Here is a 24,550-nt window from a genome sequence, read left to right as displayed (position 1 = left end):
GGTAGGGCAGGAAGACCCTCACTCGTCAGCGCTGGCCCGGTCCTGGCCAGCCTTGCTTGCCAACCAATGGTCACCAGCCCAGCAGATGTTTGCAGCTGCCTCTTGCAGGAGCTTCTGTGGGCTTCTGAGGCCCCTGCTAGGTCCCGGAGTTGGGGAGGGGACCAAGACAAACATCTGGTCCTCAGAAAATTCTCACCTTTTCTTTGGCCAGCTACCGGTAGTTTTCCAAACGCAGGAATGCAGCCCTTTCCTGCCCCCACTCTCCCTCTCACTCCACCCCGTCATAGACCATCCTTCAAGAGTATGAGAAAGGAACCTGTCCATGGGGGTCCCGGATCTGAAAGAGCACATATCCACCTTTCCCAGGGTCCCCTCTAATGAGCTCCTCTCTAGGCACGAGAAAAGAAGGTAGCACCCACCACCTTTCCCCATGAGGGAGGCAGGTGGGATACACACATACCCTGAATCTTACAAATCCTTCTCTCCCCTCTCTGCTCTTCAGTCTTTTTAAAGTCCTGTCGTGTCCTTTCTTCTGCTGGAATCTCCTCTCTAATCTGACCAATGAGCACTACTCGTCCTTTGAACTTTAGCTTTAGCCTTGCCATGAACCATGATCAGTGCAGTGACTCCCTACTACATGTCCACAATGCCCCCGTGCCAATTCTTGCCATGGTTGGCACTTGGTCTCCTACAAGCATACTAGACTATAAGGACCTTGGAGACAAAGACCATGTTTCATTCACCTCTGTGTCCCAGAGCCTTGCACCATGCCTGGTATACAACAGGGGTCCATTAAATGCTCAGGATGAAAGATTCAAATGCCGCTGTCAGCGGACCAGGAAGCATAGCTTGGGAGAGCTGTCTCAACACAAGTTAAACAATTTATTGCAACACCCTTAAGTCTCCACCTTTTGCATTACAGGCACCTTTCTGGTCACAGTGACGGTGAGGAATGCCTTCTCAAACTTGAGTCTGGAAATTGGAAGCATCACTGTTTCAGGCAAGGAATTTCTGCAAGGGGCTATAAAACTCAGGACCAGCAGTTTGGGTCATCGCACTTGCTCGGGATCCAGGGAGGGACTCTTCAAAACAGAGCTCTGAATGCTTACCTTGCTCTGTAGATTTTAAGAATTCTCTGGTTACTCTAAAGCGCTGTCATGTACACAGTAAAACATTCAACCGCTGTTACAGAATTCTAAAACATCAGAGTTTGCTGCTTTAGGCTCCAAGCAACAGGAGGCCCAACCTAGGTGGCTTTAAGTTTGGTCGTTATGATGTCACATACTGAGAAGTTACGAGGTAAGTAGTTCCAGGATTGGTTCAGCGGCCCAGTGTCACCGGCAGGGACCCAGGCTCAGTCTGCTATTCTGTTCTGCCACCCTCAGAGTTTCTGCTTTGCCCATAGGGTTGCATCTCATCAACATGGCTGCTGCGGTTCCAAACATCGCAGGTCAACCCAGAATCATCCAGCAGCTGCACAAGCCCGTTTCCCCCTCTGTAGCTCTTGTTACTAGGAGGGAAGTTTTCCCACAAGTCCCCAGCATTCTTCTCCTCAGATACCATCAGCCAGGGTCATGTACCCTAGCTCTAAGGGGTGCTGGGAAGCAAGTATCCAGCAAGTATCCACCCTGGCTGTAAGGGGTGCTGGGAAGCAAGTATCTAGCACCTCCAGCTCTGTGGGAGAAGGTGGATTCCGGCAGCCAAGAAGAAGGGTGGGGTAATGGCTGGTAGGTAGGCAGCCAACAGTAGCTTAAAGTCCACAGCAAATGTGTTTGCCAGGACTCTTTGCATAGTAAGGGACAGAAAAGCAGTTCAGACTGGCTCAACTCAAAGGGATATTTTATCAACTCACAAAAAGAAAAGTCCAGGGGCGCCTGGGTGACTCAGTCGGTTAAGCGTCTGACTTTGGCTCAGGTCATGATCTTGCAGTTTGTGAATTCAAGCCCCACATAGGGCTCTGTGCTGACACCTCAGAGCCTGCAGCCTGCTTTAGATTCTGTGTCCCTCTCTCTCTGCCCCTCCCCCCGCTGACACTGTGTCTCACTCTCTCAAAAATAAGTAAACATCAAAAAATTAAAAAAAGAAAAAGAAAGAAAGAAAGAAAGAAAGAAAGAAAGAAAGAAAGAAAGAAAGAAAGAAAGAAAGAAAGAAAGAAAGAAAGAAATGGAAAGGCAAAGTCCAGGGTTTAGGCACAGTAGATCCAGTCACTCAATATTGTCAGAAATCTGCCTCTTCCCATCTCTTGGTTCTATGTTGGCTTTATTCTGATTCCCTCTTCCCATCAGTAGCAAGATGGCCCCAGGCTTCAATCCTTACTTAACACTAGAGGAGAAGGAGTCCCTCTTTGCTGACATTTCTAGCCCAAGTCCTGAGGCCCCCTTTACTGGTCCAAGCTTGGTTCATGTTCCCTCCTGGACCCAGTACTGAGACCAGGGGAAAGTGGTATTCAGTTTGGGGAGACCAGGATCACATGCCCACCTGGAACATGCTGTAGGGGTGGCGTCACCCAAACCAAGGACTGAGAGCAGGGGAGGGATGTTTCCCGGGGGAAAGAATCGCCCGTAAGTGCTGTTACCAAAACAAGGGGGCACGGATGCCTGGATGGGGGACAAAACCATCAGATGTCTGTGCAATTGTCCACAGCCCTCCTTTTCCACTTATGGAATGTGAGGCCCAGAGAGGTGAGCTGACTTTCCAAAAGTCACTCAGCCAGTTCATGGCAGGATCAGAGGCAGCAATTACTTCTCTTGATTTCTTCCTTCCGGGTTATTGGCCCATCTGCCTTAAGATTAAGAAGGAATCTCTGTGTCTGGCATCTTAGCTTTGCTTTACATAATTTTATAGACCTTCAAAGTGAGAGTTCTCAGAATGAGAATTCACTGGGAGAGAATTTTGTAAAGATCAACAGTACCCAGATGTTAACCAGGACACAAGAGCCTAATAATGACTCCCAAGGATCTGCCAGTGCAGATAAAATACATTCCTGTCTTAATCATTACACTTTAAATAGACATTAGCATATTCACATTTCGATGATTTTTCAGGGCATATCAACTGAGTGTACACGTTCCATTTTCTTTTACCTTGCTATACTAACCCTCTTTATAGACGTACACAGATTACAATGCAATGGTATAGAAGCACAGCAGTCAGCTCTCCTGGAGCCTTGAGGATAGGGATTGCCTTTTGTCGTGGGTGAGGAACCTAAGACTCAGAAAGAATAACTAATCTGCCTGGGCTCACACAGCCAGTAAGAGGCCAACAGGAAGACCCAGAAATACACTGTGGTGTGCTGAGGCCGGCCCCTAGCAGCTTGCCAGAGCTGGTTCTGTGCATCTCTTGCTCTATAATCACTGAGGTCAGCTCGGTAGCCTGAAATCTGCCTTCGTGGGAATACAAACACCACCAGAAGTAGTAAATGGTACAAATCAGGGCTCCCCACTCCCCACCCTTCAACAGGTAGTTAAACATTAACAGCATACAGCCACATACTGGTCTCTAAATCTCGTGTTTTATTTGCACTGGCAACTGCCTGACTCTTTCTTAATAACCGAAGACGTGTCTTCAGTCCAGTGGTGGACATGATGGTTTGGGTGTTTACCCATTTTGATGACCTGAACGCTTGCCAAATTTCCCTAACTCATTTCCAAGACAGGTGGATCTCCCCAGGGCATCTTCAGCACACCCTCTGACTCTGCCCTTTGGTAACCTTATAAACACCTACCAAAGTCTGACGCCTGTTCTCATTGTGTTCACAGCTCCTTCCAGTGTGCGAGAACCGTCTGGAACAAATGCCAAGAGAAAGAATGTGAGTTGTTTTGTTTTGTTTTTTAAACACTTAACCTCACGAGAAAAAGATGTCTGAAAACTCTGCTTTAGTTTTGAGTTTTGGCTTATTGGTGCTGATACCCAGAGTACTAGGAGGCATGGAGGTTTCTTCCATTTGAAAAGAGATCCAGAAGGACTGAAATCACAGAAAGCATGTTCTCCAACCAGAACAGTGTTATATAACGAATCAGTAATAAGATATCTGGGATACGTACATACCTTTTAGACATCACGGAAATTAAAGAGCACACTTAAAAAAAATCAGGATCAAAAAAAAATTCACAAGGAAAATTAAAATATATTTGAGTGTTAATGACAAAATAACCTATCCAAATTTGTGGGATGCAGCTAAAGCAATGTTCAGAGGGAAATTTATAGCTGCTAATGCTTAAATGAGGAAGCAGGCCCATGTTCCTCAGTTTTTACAGCAGAACTAAGGCCCGACTCCTTGCTGTTGACATTGTCCATGCACGTACTTTATTCAATAACAAAGACTATGCGTTTACAATGTCAAGGCTTGGTGTTAGGGACTAGGGACACAAAGGTGAATAAACAGCTGTGGCCCCTGCCTTCTTGGAGCTTAGTGGGTGAAATTACCAAACAAATTAGCATGTAATTAGGAATTGTGGTAAGTGTAACTACAAGCAACAGGGTGCAGTGACAACCAACACAGCATGGCCTAGCAAATGTGATCGGATGAGGCCTCGTAGAATGGGACATTCAGGTGGAGACCTGAAGATAAGACGGTCAGCCTTGCTGGAAAGCAGAACAAGAGCTTTCTGGGTGCACAGATATGAAAGCCCCGAGGCTAGAAGTGTCCTGAGGCCTGTGGGCGGGGAGGGAGAGCATACAGGAGATTACAGGGAGATGGACAGAGGCCCGATCACATGAGGTCTTAGGTGCCAAGACAGGGGTTTGGGTTTTATTCTTAGGCCATGGGACACTACAAGGGGTTGAGTTTTGCCATGTAGCCTCCTGTTACACCAGACTAAGCCCTTTAGGCCCAGCTGTTTGATAGGTCCTGCCAGAACTTACTCCAGGAACACACCATATGCCTGCCAATCCCTCCTCCTAGAACCCACAGACTCCATTATTGCCCAGCTCACCCTCACTCCTCCTCTTTCACAACAGCTCTGTAGTCTTTTTCTCTGGGGAAGCTTGTCCTGACACTGGCTGCCCACCTTACAGAGGTCACAGTTGTGTGTCCTCCTCTGCACCAGACGAAAGAGGAAGGACATCACTAGTTTCTCTCACTTAATCCGCAGCAACCCAGGCATCAAATGCTATCAAACTTTCTTCAGAGGAGCAGATGTTCTCAACCTACTGCCTCCGTCTTACACGTTCTCATAATTCTCTGGGGCCCCCTCTCCTGTAGCAGCTAGAATTCTGTGTTTTAGTCATCAGTTTCTTTGTCCATCTTCCCTCCTAGACTGAAGAGCAAAGCCCAGGTCTCTATTCTTGTATCTCTAGGCATCAAGCATGGGGCCTGGCCCAGAGCAGGCCCTGGTAACAGTTGGAATCATGATGGACACTCAGCACTGAGCCCATGTTCAGACTAAAGTTACTTACCCAGTGACCCATCTCCAGAGGAGAGCCAGGTGGATCAGATAGGGTCTGTCTCCATTCTGTGCCCTATGCTGCGACTACCCTTGGCACAGACTGCTGTGGGGAAGAAGGTAGGGTACCAATTGTGGAGGGGCATCTCACCAGCCGGTTGCTTTTTCTGCAGAGAGAGAAAGGGGACAGGCAGGTGTACGCGGAGCCTGGCCAGTATGTGGATCCTTTCACAACCGTGACTCTGGGCTGGCCAGACAGGGACAAGGATTTACGTTTCCAGTGGTCATGCGGTAGGTGGCCTTAGAGCTCTGGAACTGTCCTATCTCACCACAAAGTAATGGATAGAGGTCAGCTTTGCTTTTTTTTTTTTTTTTTTAAATCTTCACACAGGCATTACTTATCCTTGACATTCTGTGTGCTTTGCATGTGCCAGAGATTGAAAATCCCATGGAAATGGGAGGTGGTGGGTGTGGGGTGGGGGCTGTGGGGTGGGGTTGGGGGAAAGCAGTGGCAAACCAAGGCAGAGGGAGCCCTAAAGGCAGCAACACAGAGATGCATTGAGAGAATTAACCCTAAAAGTCAATAGGCTTTATTTTCCCCACAAACAACATCAGTGCTAAAAACAAAGCAAAACAAAACAAAACAACTCCTCCCTTTTGGGTGGATCCCTCCTGTCACCTCCTTGCCCTTGCTGGGTATGTCACTGGGAGAGTCTAGAAGCGAGGAGGCATTTTCTGACAAACCACGAGGACAGCGCCAGTACCCACTTCTTAGAAATGGTTGTCCTGCTTTATAGGGATACATCCTAGCTACGTACACATTCTTTTGGAAATGAATGCCATCCATATCACACTTACTATTTTTATGAGCTTTTTTTTCTTTGAACAATACATCCTCCATATTTTAATGCCATGGTATCTTCTCTATCTTGATTTCATAAGAGAGTAAGTGCATAATAGACTGTCAAAGTTGATGTATGGTCACTTATTTACTGGTACCCTGTTTTTGGACACGTAGGTTATTCGGAATTATTTGCCCGTATATAAACAACATTGTAATGAACATCCTTGTAGTTCTGCCTTTATCTGCGTCTGTGGTTACCTTCAGAAGTAAGTTTTGAGAATAAAAAATAAATTTCAAGAAATGGAGTAACTGGGTCAAGTCATATAAAATGTAGAGCCTTTTGATATCCACTGGTAGGTGCTCAGGACATTCTTAGGAATATTAGTTTTCACTATCTGAATTCACAGAGGATACAGGTAAACAGTTTGGGTGGTTGAGCTGATGGCCTGACCCTAGGTCACATCCCGTGAATGACTACCGAACTTCGGGGCAGGGGGAGCAAGGTGACTGATGGGTAAACATCGATCAACACAGATGAAGGGCGAGGGATAGAGACTTACTGAGCCAGTATCATAAAGCAGGAGATGGCGTGTGTCCTCCCAGATGGGGAGAACGGCCCGCCGGATGCCTAGTGTACCCACAGGGACATACAGTTTAGGACAGTTGTTTCCACGTGGTATGAGAGGTACACCAGGGACAGGAAGCTGTCCTGGATGCTCCCCCAGGCAGAGCTGTATATCCCCGCCCCCCTCCCCTACTATATGCCTGCCTGTCCTCAGTGCAGGTCGCTGGTGCCGAAGAAGCAGACAGACCCTGCAGGTCTGCTCAGGGTCAGGGTGAAGGGCGGCTCATTTCCCCAGAAGCATCCTTCTGCAGTGGCATCCTTGCACCCTGCAAGTGAGAGTGTTTTTAAAAATCAAACTCTCTTTGGAGCCGCTTTTCTTATCTATGACTCTTTTCTTCTAAAAACCCAGACCGGAAGTGTCCTTGGATGATCACAGCCTTTGCCCCTCTCTCTCAGGACGTTGCTGGGCCCAGTGGAGCTACTGTGTTGAGAGGCAGCTGCTCCGTGTGGACCATGGGGAGCTGGTGCTTCCTCCGTCCTGCCTGCCACCACCCAGCTCCGCTGTCACCCTGCGCCTGGCCACCTGGAGGGGCGGGGAGCTGGAGAACCGGGAGGAGCAGTGTCTCTACGTGTCTGCACCCCTGGAACTCAGGCCTCGAGTCAGGTGGGGGCACGAGAGCAAACTCCCGCAGCAATGATGTCCCTTCGGCCACCGTTTACCGAAGAGCCAGGGCAGGGAAGGCTTCCTCAGCCCAGATGTGAAGGGGGAAGAGGAATTAACTTGGCAGCAAAAGGGAGGCTGGAGAGAGAATATGGGTGACAAAGGGAGGAGCACAGAATAAGCCAGAAGTGAAAGAGGCTGGTGTGGCTCATATGGAGGGGGACAGAGGGGCAAGAAGAAACGAGGAGAATAGGCAGGGCCTGGCTCTGGTGGGACCGTGTGGGTTATAAATAAAGACATGATTCTGAAGAGTTCTGGAAAGCCACCCAAGGGTTGCAAGCAGGCTGGGGACATGATCTGTCCTAGTACAGAATGCTGTGGCAGCAGGGTGGAGAGCAGGCTGGAGGAGGGCAGGAGCGGGCTCAGGGAGATTGCTTGAGCTCTTGCATCAAAGTGAAGGTTGAAGGAGGCTTGGTCTATCGGGTGGGGCCCAGACAGAGAGACGTGGGCAGGGATAAGGGAACAAGCCAGGGATGACAGTGCAGGACTACAACAGGAGGAAGCCACTCTCCCTCTGAGGACTACAGAGGTAAGCAGGGGGATGGTGTCCCAGGAACCCTGGGAGCTGCAGCTGTAGGGGAGGCGGCCCCCAACAGGAGCTGTGGGCTTGGTTGGAGGAGCACAGCCACTGCCAACAGCAGCCCACCTGCTAAGGAGCAGGGACCATGGTGAATAAACACCCTCCCGCCCTCCCATTGTTACCTTCTGATCCCCAGCCAATCCCTCCCATTGCTGGACCCAAGCAGAAGCCAGCCGGCACAGGAATGTGGGTGACACAGTCCACAGAGATTAGCTTCCTAGTGCCCAGGGCCACGGAGTTGATGGAGAGCAGGCTGTGGGGACAAATAGAGAATGTCCAGCACACCGGTGTTAGGACAGACATGAAGACAGGAGGGAGATTGCCAGTTGCTATGCAGTTACAACTGAGAGGTCCCGGGGATGGGCTGGACCCACGGCAGGTGCCAAAGGGATCTCTCACTGGCTCAAGGGAGGGAGCGGGATGCTATAGAGAAGGCCCTGGAATCGAACCTAGACATGCTGGTTTGTGTTACCCTCCCCCACTCAAGAGTCGTGTGACCGGAAACAAATCACGCCAGCTCCATGAGCCAGGTTTTCTGGCTCTGACAAGCAGATTCTAACCGCATGTGGCTCCTAGGGTTGTGGTAAGCACTGGATGAGGGAGTAATGATGCAAATCATTTATAACCTGTGGCACGCAGGCAATAAAACCACAGTATTCCTTTATTATTGGAGCTAGAGGGAGTCACAGAAATCGTTCTTAACTCCCCATTTTGCAGGTGAGGAAACTTGGGCTCAGAGAGTTTAAGTGACTCATACAAGGTGACTGTTCACAAGAGACAGGGACATGGGGCGCCTGGGTGGCTCAGTTGGTTGAGCGTCCGACTTCGGCTCAGGTCACGATCTCGCGGTTCGTGAGTTCGAGCCCCGCGTCAGGCTCTGGGCTGATGGCTCAGAGCCTGGAGCCTGCTTCCGATTCTGTGTCTCCCTCTCTCTCTGCCCCTTCCCCATTCACGCTCTGTCTCTCTCTGTCTCAAAAATAAATAAACATTAAAAAAAAAATTAAAAAAAAAAAAACAAGAGACAGGGACAGGATCTGAGGACCCTGGACTTCATGCACGTTCCACACCACTGTCCTGCACACTGAATGAAGTGGGAATTCGGTCAGGCACAAGTCCTCTCCTTGACCAACACTAGGTCCTGGTTTGGGTTGGGGCAGGGGTTGCCTTTATTCCATCTTCCACCAGAAGAAAGGCCCTGTGCCACCTTCTCAAAGGACTTGAGAAGAACCGGACAAAAGACCAGCCCAGGAGGCCTGAGTGAGCTTCCGCACTGCGTTCTGTCTCCCTTTCAGCTGCGAGGAGAACTGCAGACCTGGGAACCCCAGGGAAGACACTGTGCTCAGAGTCACCATGGGGGACGGCTCCCCAGGGGCCGTGTTCAACTGGTATTTAGATGACACCTCGCTGGAGAAGGTGAGGACACTGGCAATCACCCACTCTGACTGACCAGACCTGTGTCGCATGCCCAGTACTGAGCACCCCAGAGGGTGGGCGTTGGGGGTGTTCCCCAGAGGAAACCCAGAGCATTGGTCAGAAGGGAGAATGGATGCAAGGGAGCAAAAACAATGGAGAAACATCACAGCAGATGCTACGGGTGCCCCAGCCTGGTCCCTCTTACTAGGCTGGTGCATGGTCCCCAGCTGCTGTGGAGTGACCGCTGGCCAATAACCGATGGCTGGGGGTGTCTAATGGCCCAGGCCCCTTGCCTCTGACAACCTCTGTGGTGTGGCTGTCACTTCCTGTGGGATCGGGCTGAGGCTGGCTGGACACCTCCTGAAATCACTTCCCTGCCTAGTTCATTTTGTGCCCTATTCTGCTTCCCTCTCCCCTCTGGTTCTCCCAAGGGCCCTCCCGCAGGAAATGACCTGCCCGTGAACCCCCATCTCAGGTTCTCCTTCAAGGGAAACTGACCTCAGACAATCACCTAAGCAAGGCTGGAAATTGGGTCTTTGGGCTGACTTGGGGAAGTGCCTTTGCCGCAGAGACAGATCTGGAAGGCCTCCCCAGGGTAAGGAGCCACTGCCTGCGGAGGTCCAGCAGCCTGGCTGCAGCCTCAGGGGCTCTGGGTGGTGTTCTCTTTCAGGCGGAGCCTCTCCCACCCGCCTGCAGACTTCAAGGATTTTGGCCCAGGGCTTTAATCCTCCTTCAGAGCAACACGTCCACACTGCGGCTGAACAGCTCCTTCCTGCAGACCTGGGGCCAGGCCCTCCGCATCAGAGCCACAGGTGCGGAAGGCTCCCCGCAGGCCCCAGCATGGGTTCTGCCTGTCTGCCGAAAGCGAACCAAGGCAAACTCAGAAACCCAGAAATGTGGGATATCAGTGCAGGGTCAAGGGCCACATGCAGACTCTGGTGTCAGCCCCATCGCCACCACTTTCTAGCTGGCAGCAAGGCATTTAAACTCTCCGTGCCTCCATTTCCCGCCTCCGAACTGCACTATGCAGGGTGGATGAAACAGATCATTCTGGTGCGATCTGCGTGTCCTGCCAGGTCGTTCTCACCTTAAACAAGCCAGTGCGGTGGGAAATGCAGATTCTCAAAAAGATAAACAATGGGGGATTACTCTTCCAGATGCATTCAGTTGGTTCAGTTTTTCTCAAAGTGGCCCACGGACCACCCACACTGGGACAACCAGGGATACTGGTTTAAAACACACACTCCAAGGCTTGCCCCAAACTTTCTGAGTTAGGTCTAGGCTAAGGAATTCATTTTAACTGATTAAAATTCTCTTCATGCCCAGCTCTTCCAGGCACATGCTCTTTTTGAAGTATTAGGTGGTGAGGGATGCTGGTGCAGGTAACTGTGGGCTCTTCGCGGTGCTGTGGAGGCCTGGAAAGAGCGTGGCTTTAGGTGGGGTCAGCCCGTTTCTAGATTCTGGCTGTGGCCCTTCCTACTAGCTCTGCGATCTTGAGCAAATCCTTTCATTTCCCAATATACTTCCTCATCACCACAACTGCAAGGAAGCTGCTAATATTAGCCCTGTTTTACAGATGAAAAACTGACTCTCAAAATGTGAGATCCTGGGGTGCCTGGGTGGCTCGGTCAGTTAAGTGTTCGATTTGGCTCAGGTCACGATCTCACGTCACGGTTCTTGGGTTCGAGCCCCACATTGGGCTCTGCGCTGAACGGCTCAGAGCCTGGAACCTGCTTTGGATTCTGTCTCCTTCTCTCTCTGCCCCTCCCCCTCTTGTTCATTCTCTCTCCCTCTCTCTCTCTCTCTCTCTCTCAAAAATAAATAAACATTAAAGAAAAAAAAAAGAGTCCCACAAAAGTGACACCCCAGGATACCTGCATTAGGGGGAGTTGTCAGATGTGCAGATTGCTGGGCCCCACCCCAGAACCTCCAGAGAGGCCTGAGGCTGGGGGTCAGGAGAGGAGCCTGGGAACCTGCATGTTTAACAAGCTCCCGGGGTGATCCTGAAGCATGGTGGAGTTCGGGTGACTCACACAGCCCCCCAAACACCCTCTGTCTTCACTCCCCAGCAGTGACCGGGCATGCCTATGGGGAGGACACCTATGTGATCGGCTCTGTCTCCCCCCCCGAGGTACCCACCTGCACCATCACTCCGGAGGAGGGTACCGTTCTGACAAGCTTCGCCATCTTCTGCGACACATCCTCGGCCCTGGGCCCCCTGGAGTACTGCTTCTGTCTGGAGTCAGGTACTGGCCCAGGGCTGTGCTCTCCCCTGAGCTGCTAGGCTCCGTTTCTCCCAGAACAGGGGCCTGTCTCCCTCTGGGAGCTGCAAAAAGTATGGTCCATGTGTGAGAGACGTTTGCAGAATGAAGACCTCCCCCAACTACACCTTAGCCCCACCCCCAGGCACACTGACCCAGTCACACACCCAGGGAGAGGCGAAGCTGGCCCCATCGATATCTCCTCCATGGCTATAGAGGCCAAAATGACCTCTGCCCTGGCATAAAAGACATGGAGGGGGTTAAATGGATGAGAATATGCAGAGGTGTGACCACTGAAGGCCTCGACTAGAGAAAGGTGGACACAAGCAATCCTGACACCCAGAGGAGGGTGGTTTTCATGGGGTGCCAGTTAAGCAGATGTGGAATGCAGGGATGTTCAGATGGCTGTGACTGGGTCTGAACCTGGAGGGAGTCAATTCATGGAAGGCAAGTAGATTCCATGTCGAACCTGTATCCCCCCCAGATGGAGGCCGGCTAGCTGCTCTAATTCCAACTGGTTGTTCCAACTGGTTGCTCACACAGGTGAGCAAAGGGGCAGGGAAATGAAACCATGTAAAACTCAGCTCTGAGTTAAAATTCAGTAACTTCATGATTGTCTGCACATTACAATGATTAGTGATTCCACTGAGGGGGGAGGTCTCCTTCAAGGATAGGAAAGATGTGCATTCATTCATTCATTCATTCAACAATAAATATTTATTACACGTCAGGCTCTTCCAGGTGCTAGATACATAGTAGTAAACTCCACAGGGCAAGTCCCTGACCTCCCTGTGTTACAATTAGTGGTGGAGACCGTTGGTAAATAAAAGACATAGGACAGGGGCGCTGTTTAGATACACCAACCTGGGAAGGCCTTTGTACAGGAAGTGACTGTTGAGTGAGCTTCGATGTCTTGAGATAATTTTTAAGATCGCCTCCTGCCCTCTTCTTCTTCCTCCTCCTTTTTGTAACTTGGTTTACCTCTTGAATTTCTTTGTAAACCTGTAAAGAGGAATTTTTTTTTAAATTTTTTATGGATTCTAGTAAAATTATTCCAAAGTCATAGCAGCACGCAATTACCTACAGAAACTAGGGGATCAGTATAGATGGCTGTCGTCTCTCTGAAAGCAGAGTCGTTGAGTGCTTGCCATGTCTTTATGAGCTGTGGCTTCTGTGTCCTTGTCATCAGGCTCTACCTTGGTAGGTTTCCTGTCTCCCCAGGGCCTAGAGATGCCACCCTAACTGTTCAGTTTCCATTTACCAGGTTCTTGTCTACACTGTGGCTCTGAACCTGCCCTCCAGTCAGTTTATCTGCCACTTGGAAAAGTAAACAATGACTTCATGCTGACAGTGGTCATTTTTGTGTCCAATCGGGCAGGGGACAAACAACAGGCCCATGCACTGGTGAAGGTAGGTGGCAACAGCCTTTGTTTCTTTCCTGAGAAAACTTGTTACCCAACTGAACTTCCCCAAGAGGGTGGCTGGGTTGAAGGGAGCTAAGGGCATGACCATATGAATCACTGATCCATTCATTCCTTCAACTACTATTTTCAGAGCACCTGCTCTGTGCCAGGCCCTGGGGACACAGCTGTGAACATGGTCACTACCTTTGTAGATCTTATATCTCAGTGGCCAGAACAGTGCCCTGGAGTAATGCCCTGGAGGCTTGGAGCAGGAGGACCCAGAGATGAGTCAGACCAGTGCCATCAGAGTCCAAAGGAAGGAGGGCCAAAATCAGCCATCAGGGGGGCGCCTGGGTGGCGCAGTCGGTTAAGCGTCCGACTTCAGCCAGGTCACGATCTCGCGGTCCGTGAGTTCGAGCCCCACGTCAGGCTCTGGGCTGATGGCTCGGAGACTGGAGCCTGTTTCCGATTCTGTGTCTCCCTCTCTCTCTGCCCCTCCCCCATTCATGCTCTGTCTCTCTCTGTCCCAAAAATAAATTTAAAAAAAAAAGTTGAAAAAATAAAAATAAAAAAAAAAAAAAATCAGCCATCAGGGCTACATGGCAGAGACTGGATTAAATCCGGGTAAATTTCAAGGGTGAGAGGCCAGGAGGAGCAGGAAGGGACTGGGGGAACTATGAGGAGGGCAGTGAGGGGGAAGCAGCGACTTGCCCAAGGCTTGGTTTCAGCGGCCGTTGGATGCCTGGTACAAGCGAGCCCAGCTGCCCTCAGCCTCGGGAGAGACCCCAGGCCACGTGCAAAGCCTTGCCATCTTGCTCTGGCCTGCCTTGTGGAGACTGCGACTTCAGGCTCTGGATTCTGGAACAAGGACTGGTGAGTTCAGGGCTTCCCTGCGCTGAGCATGTTTCCTGTTTCCTGGTCAGGTGGGACTTGGAGACACCCACGTTGAGAATGTGGCATTCCAGGCTGCAGTGGTGGAGAACATCACCACCGCTCTGCGAGGCGAACGGGACCCTGAGCGGCTCTTCCAGCTGGTCAGGGCCGTGGCATCGGTGCTGGACCAGGAGTGCCAGGGGCGGGGCTGCAGGCGGCTGCTGAACGTGGACATCAGACAGAAGGTGCTCAAGATGGGCCCCTTTTACACTGTCCACTGGGGCCCCGGAGTCTGGGGTGGGGAGTGGAACTTATGGAGCTGTGGAGAAGACTTTGGCATCTCCTGAGCTGTTGATGTCACCTCCCTCTTCTGGTCCTTTCACTAAGTGACCTGAAGTGATGGAAACCTGCTTTCCTTGCTCTTCCTGGAGTCAAAGCCTTCTAGGGAAGGAAGGAATTTAAGAGTCTTGCTCCAATCCCTCCTGTCAAAAGGCGACAAAACCGAGGCCAGAGGAGAAAAGTGGCCTGGCCCCAGTCATATGGTTAATGGGTTGGGGTCAGACATTAGACGTCATCCCACTTCTGTCACTTTCCATCTATATTGTCACAGGCTGGTGAATGAACTTCTCTAAGCCTCAGGTTCACCACTGGAAAATGGGGATGATAAATAGTGTTTACCTGATAAGGTTAGGTCAAACCACTTGAAATTACCAACATTCAACCATTTTTAATCCACAAAATGGCCATTTCGTGTGTTACAACCTGACACGATAAACAACTATTGTAGAACATACGATTACCTCTACTCCTGGTGCCTGCTATATGAGTGCAGGCACGTGTGGGTGCAGGTACACACAGGTGCACGTGCACGCACATGCACGCACACGCACAGTAGCACATACACCTGCTGGGCATGAAGAAGAAAAGAAAGACTTTTCTGGTTCCCTGAAGGGTTTGCAAGAAAAGTACTTAGCATGGTGCAGGACACGTGGTAAGGACTTAGTACAAAGAAGTGGTGGTTGTCATAATGATTACTTATAGATAAATGACGTTTATTGAGCACCTACTAGGTGCTGTCAGTCCCAAGAGCTTCATGGATATGTAATCCTCGTTAAAGCCCTACAAGGTCAATGGTGAGATCCCTATCCATGTTACTGAAGAGGAAACAGAGAAAGAGGATTTGAACAGCTTGCCCAGGCCCACATTTCTAAGTAGGTGGTGAAGATGGGGTTCCAACGCAGACTGACTCTTCCCCAGTCTACCTCCCGCCCTCCCAAGCCTCTCACCCCTTCCGAATTCACATTAGTACCTCCATACACCCCCACAACCCACCACCTGGTTCTCAATCTTGGTTGCTTTTACTCTGAACATTACCCATGGTAGACTTGCATTTGGATGTCCTGTGGTCCCCTGAGCACACAGACTAGGCAGCCTGACCCAGGGTCTCCTCATGAAAAAGTGGGGTCCTGGCAGCAGGCAGGTGTGAAACTCTAATGCGGTAACTGAGAAGACTTTAAGAAGGGCTCTGTTGATAAAAGTTGGGGCTCAGCCTGAAGTGAACAGAATCCAGAGGGAGCCGCTGCATGTGGAGGGGCTCCCTGGGACAAGCAGTGGCTTCTGAAGAATGAGGCCATTGACCAACCACAGTGGACTGGCAGGGAGGCACCAGGAGTATAGCTTCTAGCTGTCTCTCCTCCAGTCCTCTCATCTCCTGCTGCATGAGTCCACTGACAGAGTCAGGAGCCAGGGGCATCTCCATGGAAGCTGCCTCCAGGACAGTGACCAAGGAAGGAGGGAAGATCCACAGAGGCAAACATGACTTAACCTTCCAGAACATCTGACAAGAGTCCCCTCATATACTGGCCTTTTCTTTCCTCCATCCAAGCCATAGCCTGGATGCATCCTGACTTAATAGCAGGCAGGCTCAAACTCCGCAGCTGCCATGAAGGGCCGTCAGACAGGTAGGCTGAGTGAGCCATGAGAAGCAGGCCACAGAGGACTGTTCACTCAAATCCGGGCTGTGCCAAATGGTTGCCCCTCGCTTATCCAGGAACTCACAGCTAAATTAAATGGATTAAAATGGGGCGCCTGGGTGGCTCGGTCAGTTGAGCATCTGATTCTTGATTTTGGCTCAGGTCCCAGGGGTTGTGGGAACTCTGTACTGAGCAGGAAGCCTGCTTAAGATTCTCTCTCTCTCTGTCTCTCTGTCTCTCTGTCTCTCTCTCTCTCTCTCTCTCTCCCTTCCTCTGCCCCTCTCCCCTGCTCATGCTCTCTCTAAAATAAAATTAAAAAAAGAAAGAAAGAAAAAGAAAAGAGAAAAACTGAGATGAATTAAAATGAAACAAAGTTTAAAATTCAGTTCTCCAGCTGCACTGGTTATGTTTCAAGGGCTCAGTAGTTGCATTCGGTGAGTGGATGGTACAGAGACAGGACCTTCCATCAATGCAGAAAGTTCTATGGGGCAAGTGCTGAAATTATATTCTTAGTTCTTGTGTGTAGCTATCAAGGCCGGCCCCTGGCCCCTGTAAGGGCTCCGTGGCTTAAGAGACACAGTCCCCAGAAGCCTCTCCACTCCTCCCTCCAACTGCAAAGCCAGCACCTCAACATCTTCAGACCCTTCATTCCCTCCTCCCTCCCTCCCCAAATTTCCCCTCCTCACTTCCTTTTCCTTCCTCCCCCACCCTATTCTCCACCTCTGCCTCCACCCACAGATCTCCTTCTCTCTGACCCTCCTACCTCCCTCTTACAAAGACCCCTGTGATGACAGTGGCCCCACCTGGTTAATCCAGATATGCTCCCATCTCAGAACTTCTCACTTAATTAAAACTCCAAAGCGATTTTGCCAAAGTCCCTTTTGCCATGTGACGTGACATACTGACAGGTTTCAGAGATTAGGATGTGGACATCTTTGGGAGGCCATTCTTCTGCCCACCACACAACCTATGAAGCAAACAGAGGTCTGCGGGCTTTGGCAAACCCCAGATGAGCCTGGTCACTTGCTGTGACCCCAAATCTTTCTGAGACAGAAATTACATTTCTTCTTCCTCCCTCTGCATCAGGTCAGAGAGCACATGCTGGGGTCACTGTCTGCGGTCACCGCCACCCTGGGGGACATGCAGAAGGTACAAGGGCTGGCCCAGGTTCTGAGAGAGGTGACCCACCGCAGTGAGGAGCTCACACCCACGGCCCAGGTGAGTGAGGCCCCCTGCTGACCCGGGCCAAGCCATGGGACACACACCTCTGCAGTGGGTAACTGGCGACTCTCCTCAGGTCGACGGTCCCTCAGTCACGGGGCCACCAAAGCTCCCACCATTTGGTTTCCAAGGGTCCTGCATGGGTGGTGCCCAGAAAGAGAAGACGTCCTCCCGCAGCCCCTGTGTCTCATTCTGGTGTCCCAGCCGGGGTGCTCACACACCCCACTCCCCGACCTGCCAGTGGCACCCCAAGGGAGCAGCTGACTCTAATCACTGAGGGACACTCAAGTGTGTGCCCAGATCCTGCTGCTAACCCACCCATGTTCCCCGTAAATACACCACTGACGTCCAGTTGCCAGCTCCTGCCCTTCTTTCTTCTTCGACCCCCGTCCCACCAGCCCACTCTGCCTGCCCACACCTTCAATCCTTGCCTCAGGGTCTGCCTCTTGGAGAACTCAAATGAAATCACCATGCTCCCAGTGAAATGGTAGCCAAGGGTTCAAAATGGAGCCCTAAGCAGGGAGGGGAGAGCTACTCTGGCTGTGCTTCACCTACTGTCAGGAGGTGGAGCCCCTCACATTCTCCAGCCTGGAGCCAGCAAGGCTGACCTTTATTTCTGAGGCCACGATGCTTTTAACATCACACTTGCCATTTACACACCCATTTGCTCATCCATCCGTTCCATACGCACGCATTGATTCGGTACCTGTGTACATCCGCCCCTCCATCCTTCCATTCGTTTATCCAGGCACTAATTTACTCATTCATTCAACAAATGCTTCCCGAGTGCCTAGTACATACCAGGTACTGTGCACATACCAGGCATTGAGAATTCAGCAAGTCACACAGACATAGCTTCTACCCTTGCGGCATTTTCAGACTACTGGGGCAGCAAGAATTTACACAAATACACACAGAATCACAAAACCGGAATAAGTGTCTTGTCCAATCATCTATCCATCCACCACCCACACATCCATCCATGCACCACCCATCTATCCATCCATCCATCCATCCATCCATCCATCCATCCTTCCATCCATCCCCCCCAGTTAGGGAATGTTTACTGCTATGAGCTAGGCGTGTGCAAGGCACTCTGGAAATACTCAGAGATGGACTAGGGTACTCTCCTGAAGGAACTGAGCACATTGTGGGAAGGAGAAGCTGACCTCAAGTGAGTAATACAGGCAGCCTGTGCAATGGGCCCAGATTTTCCCTAGTTTATCTCCCCGCCCTGCTCCCCTCTATTGCAGCCCTTGTCCTTGGAATGGTGTAGGGGCTGGTCTGGCTCAGGAGGGGCTCACGTTGCTTTCCCTTCCCCTTTGGGTGAGCCCAGCGGGAGGCCACCTGGGTTCTGCAGGATGCCAGTGAAGCTCTGCTGGCAGCGAGCTCTAAGGCCCATCCTGAGGACCAGAGGCGCCAGGAGGCCACCAAGGACCTGTTTCAGGCCGTGGGCAGTGTGCTGGCAGCTTCCTTGAGGGATGGACCAGAAAACCCTACCGGGGCCAACGGCAGCCAGGTAGGTATTTCAGCCCAGATGCAGGCCTCCTGGCTACCACATGCCCTGCTCACGCCAGCCTTTCTAGATGGGTCTTTCTCTTCATCTTGCAGATGAGGAAATTGAGACACAGAGGTTAAAGTCCTCTCTGGGGAACTGGAAGAAAAGTTCCAGAGACCAGAGCTTCTGGGAGCCAGTGTGGTATACTAGGCAGAGCACAGGCTTTGGAGTGAGGCAGCCTGAGTTCACATGCTGCCTCTGTCACTTTCAAACCCTGAGACTTGGGCTGGGTGCATGATGACTCTCGGCCTCATTCCTCACCTGTAAACTGAGGCAACCCGCCACCTCCCAGATAAGCCACCAACTGGTGAGATCACATGTCCACGCTCCCAGTTCTCAAAACACAGAACGCTGTGGGGCGCCTGGGTGGCGCAGTCGGTTAAGCGTCCGACTTCAGCCAGGTCACGATCTCGCGGTCCGTGAGTTCGAGCCCCGCGTCAGGCTCTGGGCTGATGGCTCGGAGCCTGGAGCCTGTTTCCGATTCTGTGTCTCCCTCTCTCTCTGCCCCTCCCCCGTTCATGCTCTGTCTCTCTCTGTCCCAAAAAAAAAAAAAAAAAAAAAACGTTGAAAAAAAAAAAAAACACAGAACGCTGTTAGAACAGAGGCAGCCTCTGGAGTGAGAACGGACGTGGCACTGTCTCATGCGGCCCCAGCACCCTGACGGGCCACCAGGGGAAGGGCCTCCCAGGATGGCCTCACGATGGAGCTGAAGGCCCATCACCTTCACCAGGTGGGGCTGTGTCACGTCTACTCAGGAGCGCACATACACACACACACACACACACACACACACACACACACACACACATTTATGTTCCAATACTTATACTCACATACTCTCAAACACACATTCATATGCAGACGCACAATCACACATGTACTCACAAATACATACACACTTAAGTCTTTATATTCACGTCACCCTTAAATACATACATTCGCATCCACTCAGTCATATCCTCTCTCACACACACACACATGCACGCACACGCGTGCACACATACACATACACGCACACGTGTAATTTGTGCCCCAATAGGAACTCTTTGCAAACGTCCAGTCCTTCCCGGGTCCTTGACCTCAGTGAGGCCACATCCTCATCTAGGGGTTTGGGTGGGGTGAGCAGCAGTCCAAGCCCAGGTGACCCTGTAAAATGGCTCTGCCTGTGGCTTTCCATTTCCCCACAAATAAGATGTGGGCTGTGGGTGGACGGCAGGGTCGGACAGAGCAGCACAGCAAGGCACAGAGCGTGACAGCTCAGCGTACGGACTGAGGAGCCAGATGCCTCGCCACCTCACCAATGAGTCCTGGCACTTGCCTTTTTCCACATGTGACCTCCACAAGTCACTCATCCTTTACGTGCCTTTGTTTCCCTGTCTGCCAAACGGGTAAGTGAGAGCACCTGCCTCACGGAGTTGTCGTGAGGATGAAAAGGGTTCACATAAGTGCTGGAATCCTTGCAAGTGTTACTCTTCATTCCCTACAGAGCCTGGCGCTCAATGAACGGCAGTGTTGTCCCTTGCTCACTCCTCTGCGTGCCCCCCACCCCTGCCCAGTCCCTGCTGAAGGCCCCACACTAGCCTGGTGACAGTGAGCAAAGGTGGCATATGGACACGGGTCACAGCAGCATCCCCTGCTTCCTCTTCCAGATGGCCACTGTGCCCCAGCTGCTCGGAGTTGTGGAGCGAGTGCAGGCTGCCCTCCTGCTGGGGACACTGCCTGGGGGCCTCCCGGCCACTCTGGCTGCCCCTTCCATCTCCGTGTACACGAACAGGTAACCAGCAGCACTGGCATCCCCAAGACAGCCTGTCCCCTGACCTGGCTCGTTCCATAGCCACATCCCGAGACCCTGTGACAGGCAGAGCCCAGGCAGCCAGCCTTGGAAGTGGGAGGGCTTTTCACCAAGAGAAAGTCCCCACACTGGGTGCTTGTGCAGCATAGGAGGGCAACGGCTGGGTCCACACCCCGTCTTGGAGCCACCCACAAGTCCTGAGAGTTGGGTCATGTTGGAGCCATGCAGGCAGGGAGGCTGAATGAAGGGGGCCTGCCCACCTTTAACCACATCCGGGGTGTGCCTGGCCAAGCCCGGTGCTCCCCAGAGCTGTGGGCTGGATTCAAGAGCACTTGCCTTGGGAGTTCGTGGACCTGAGGATGCCCTCCACCCTGCATTCCTCCCCCTGCCAAGCAAGGGCTGGACCACACTGCAGGCCCTGCTGGGACACCTGCAGTGAGCACCCTTCTCCGATTCTCCATGCCAGGGTTACCCTCCTGGGTCCCAGGGGCAATTTCCTGAAGCAGCACTCTGACCAGAGCTAGGGTCTGAAACCAGGTCCCCAGTCTAATCAGACAGGACAATGGCAAGGGCCAGAGAAGATGGGGCTGGGAACCCATGATATCAGAGATCAAGTAGGTAGGGGAGCTAAGCCTGGAGAAATGCTCACGTCAAAGCTCACTTATTCATTCAGCAAACGATGTGTTGACCCCCACTGTGTGCCAGGCACTCTTGTTGGCAGGGGGGTGCAGCCTTAAACAAAGCTGGCTAAAGCCCTGTCCTCACAGTGTGTGTGTCGGGGGGGGGGGGAGGGAGTGGTTGTCGGCTACCTTCCATGCTGTTCCGTTGACACGAGCGTACAGAACCGCCTTTGGGGACTGAAGCAGAGCCGCCTGCTCTAATGGCGATACTGGGGTTCCCTGCAGAGCAAGAACTCTTCCTCTGACACTGACTTTCCTCTCTCTCTCCTGGCACCTCTGCTCTCACCCTGTGGCCAGAATACAGCTCTGGAACTGGCGGGGCTCCTCTGTGCACACTGCTGCCACTCACTCTGCAACCTTCACCCTGCCCGCGGCCTCCTCCCTTGGCTCCATGGAGGCCAGCCAGGAGCCTGTGGACATCAGGGTAACAACAGTAATGCCCTCCTCGGGAGCAGCCCTTTACAGCTTCTATGGCACTTGCACTCGCATGCCTGTTTGCTCAGTTATGTTGATGACGGCCCTTTCAATTACACATATTACTATGCCCATTTTACAGATGAGGCTCAGTGACCTGCCCGAGGCCACAAGCAAAATGGCAGGGCTGGGATGCAGACTCCCAAATGCATCCTTCTTCCACTGCGTGGTGGAACTTCCCCGGCAGCCTCGGTTCAATTAGTTCCTGGAAGTAAAGTTCTTCAGACTTCGTTCCATAACTAGGAAACGGCAAGCCCAGGGCTCTTTTCACTCCCAAGTTAGGGCACATCTCTCTGTTCCTTCAGCCCCAACAAAGACAGACAAATATCTTTCTCTTGGGGACTCGCTGGCTTTGCCAAGAAAAAAGGCTCAGATGGTTTTACAGTCCAGCAGCTGCACAACTCTAGCGGGTGTGAGCAGGCCCTCAGCCTTGAGAGGCAGACACACACCCAGAAAGCCAGAACAACAGGGTCCCCCATTCACCCCATAGAGCAAGGGCCACTTGTCCATCTCATCTTGGGAAACCCTGTCATTCACACAGGGACGCAGTCACCTTCCAGCCTTCAGGGGCCTTGGCCAGCACTCTGTGTTCTTGGTTTCAGATGATGAGTTTCCCAACGAGCCCTTTCCCAGCCCGAAGTCACTTTGATGTCAGTGGAACTGTTGGTGGCCTCTGTCTGACCAGCCCCAGTGGACATCTCATACCCGTGAAGAATCTGTCGGAGAACATCGAGGTAGAACTTGGGGGTGCTTTCAGAAGTCAGGTGTCACTTCTGTTTTCTTCTTCAACTTGGTTGGGACCAACAGTTGATTAAAGAGGAGAATCATTAAGAATGGTCCATACCCTGTCTTACATGTTGTATTTTAACTTAAAACTATAAATGTACATCATTGTCAATCTTGGGGTGTACAATTGAAACATTTCTTTCAATGTTGATTGGAATTTTAATCATTTTCATTACATTAACCACCATTACCTTGCAGGCTCTGAAATGTCCAATTTTCTCTAAAATGAAGCAAAAACATCAGGGCGCCTGGGTGGCTCAGTTGGTTAAGCATCTGGTCAACTCAAGGGGCTGTGCCGTAGCAAGTACCAGCCATTAGAACGATAATAATCAGGCTTATTATTTTTTGTATGTTTTGATGTTTTGATATCTTAAAAATCTTGCTGGTGAGGAAGAAGTCTACACCTTTCATATGTAGACTAACCAACCCCAAGTCCATACCCCCAACAAGCCCCTTTATCTGACTCACACACCAAGTCAACATTTCCCCTGTCCTAAACCATCCCGAGGCCAGGTACCAGGCCACCAGATGAGACCATTCCTAGAGTCCCAACCCTGTGGAAATCGTCCAAATGGGCCTATCTGAAAATGGCTTACTCTGTCCTGCCGTGCCTTTCCCATGGAGATCCCAATAACAGCCCTGACCTGAGCTTTCCCCTGTGCCTGCCCCTGCCTCCTGACCCCTGTGGCCCTGCATGGCATGGCAGTCCCCTCCTCTTAGGAAATGTAAGTCACAGATTCATTCAATGGCACTGGCCCCTCCATATCAGCACTCAGTCGCCTCCATAAATTAAAATCCCTCATGTACAAATGAGACAGATGTCCCACAGCAGGCTGCTAAGTCTTGGCCTCATACCCCTTCTTCGCCCCCTGGATGCAGGTGGCCCCAGGGAGGGTGTGCCTCAGACGAGGTGGAGCTCTGCAGCTGGGACCGACCCTGAAGGAGCTGACAGCTGGAGCCTGTCTGTGAGTGGGGAGCAGGCCCTTCCTGGAAGGGGGCACATGGTGGACCATGCCCATGTCTAACACAGAAGGCCACCAGAAATAAGAGTGCACAGTGGGCATCAATCAGTCTGTTTTAAGAAGGGAACACAGAGCATCAGTTAATGGAGAATGGTTATGAGAACTTCTAACATATTAGTAATAGCAAAATAATGATAGCTGCTAATTTTTTAGTATTACTCTGTGTCTGGCACTTGGCTAAGTATTTTGTATGTAATATCATTAAAAATTTTTTTTAATGTTTATTTGTTTTTGAGAGACAGAGAGAGAGCGCACACGCGCACAAGTGGGGGAGGGGCAGAAAGTGAAGGAGACACAGAATCCAAAGCAGGCTCTAGACTCTGAGCTGTTAGCACAGAGCCCAATGCAGGGCTCAAACTCACCAACTGCAAGATCATGATGTGAGTTGAAGTCGGACACTGAACCGACTGAGGCACCCAGGTGCGCCCCCCACCCCCGCTTTAAAAAAAATTTTTTTTTAAATATGTGATATCATTTTTTAAAAGATTTTTTTGTACTAAATGTTTATTTATTTATTTATTTGGGGGTGGGGGAGGGGCAAAGAGAGAGATGGGGAGAGAGAATCCCAGGCAGGCTCCATGCTTCCAACACAGAGCCCGACGCGGGGCTTGAACCCACAAACCGTGAGATCGTGACCTGAGCCAAAACCAAGAGTTGGATGCTTTAACGGGCCACTCAGGCACCCCCAAAATATTTTATTTTTAAGTAATCTCTACACCCAACGTGGGGCCTGAACTCACAACCCTGAGATCAAGAGTCACGAGCTCCACCGACTGAGCCACCCAGGCGCCCCGTGTATGCGATACCATTTTTAATACCCTGAATGAGTCTACGTGGTCTACTGACGACAAGGAAGCAGAGGATCCGAGTGGCCTGTTAACTGGCTAGAGGTCCCACAGCTGATACAGGACAGAGCCAAGATCCAAATAGAGGTCTCTCTGCCTCTCTGGCCTGTGCTCCTAACTTAGACACTTCACTCGCTTCACACCATCGTCAACAT

General features: G+C 51.3%; 1 protein-coding gene and 1 long non-coding RNA gene across 10 annotated transcripts in view; one reads left to right on the top strand and one right to left on the bottom strand.

Annotated features, from left to right (window-relative positions):
- The window catches only part of LOC131500448 (uncharacterized), a 126,980-nt gene that overhangs the window by 33,029 nt on the left and 69,401 nt on the right, over positions 1–24,550 (bottom strand). For 8 of the 9 annotated variants that reach the window (XR_009256288.1, XR_009256287.1, XR_009256289.1 and 5 more), the window contains 5 exons: positions 12,633–12,770; positions 11,647–11,833; positions 8,217–8,347; positions 5,398–7,119; positions 3,725–3,782 (listed from right to left, as the gene is read on the bottom strand). This is a non-coding gene — a long non-coding RNA (uncharacterized LOC131500448). The remainder of the gene's footprint in view (positions 1–3,724; positions 3,783–5,397; positions 7,120–8,216; positions 8,348–11,646; positions 11,834–12,632; positions 12,771–24,550) is intronic. The other variant, XR_009256286.1, reaches the window with a different exon arrangement.
- The window catches only part of LOC131500447 (polycystin-1-like protein 2), a 95,135-nt gene that overhangs the window by 24,625 nt on the left and 45,960 nt on the right, over positions 1–24,550 (top strand). The window contains exons 8-21 of the mRNA XM_058709710.1: positions 923–1,000; positions 3,759–3,808; positions 5,558–5,675; positions 7,250–7,457; positions 9,387–9,507; positions 10,178–10,319; positions 11,577–11,753; positions 13,033–13,178; positions 14,095–14,289; positions 17,104–17,235; positions 18,575–18,757; positions 20,446–20,570; positions 21,566–21,692; positions 22,345–22,476. Of these exons, the coding sequence (XP_058565693.1) occupies positions 923–1,000; positions 3,759–3,808; positions 5,558–5,675; positions 7,250–7,457; positions 9,387–9,507; positions 10,178–10,319; positions 11,577–11,753; positions 13,033–13,178; positions 14,095–14,289; positions 17,104–17,235; positions 18,575–18,757; positions 20,446–20,570; positions 21,566–21,692; positions 22,345–22,476 (1,934 nt within the window). The remainder of the gene's footprint in view (positions 1–922; positions 1,001–3,758; positions 3,809–5,557; positions 5,676–7,249; positions 7,458–9,386; positions 9,508–10,177; positions 10,320–11,576; positions 11,754–13,032; positions 13,179–14,094; positions 14,290–17,103; positions 17,236–18,574; positions 18,758–20,445; positions 20,571–21,565; positions 21,693–22,344; positions 22,477–24,550) is intronic.

The sequence above is a fragment of the Neofelis nebulosa genome, chromosome 17 (assembly GCF_028018385.1).
Source record: "Neofelis nebulosa isolate mNeoNeb1 chromosome 17, mNeoNeb1.pri, whole genome shotgun sequence".
NCBI lineage: Eukaryota > Metazoa > Chordata > Mammalia > Carnivora > Felidae > Neofelis > Neofelis nebulosa.
Note: the sequence above shows the minus strand (reverse complement) of the source record. Positions and strands in the feature narration are given on the sequence as shown.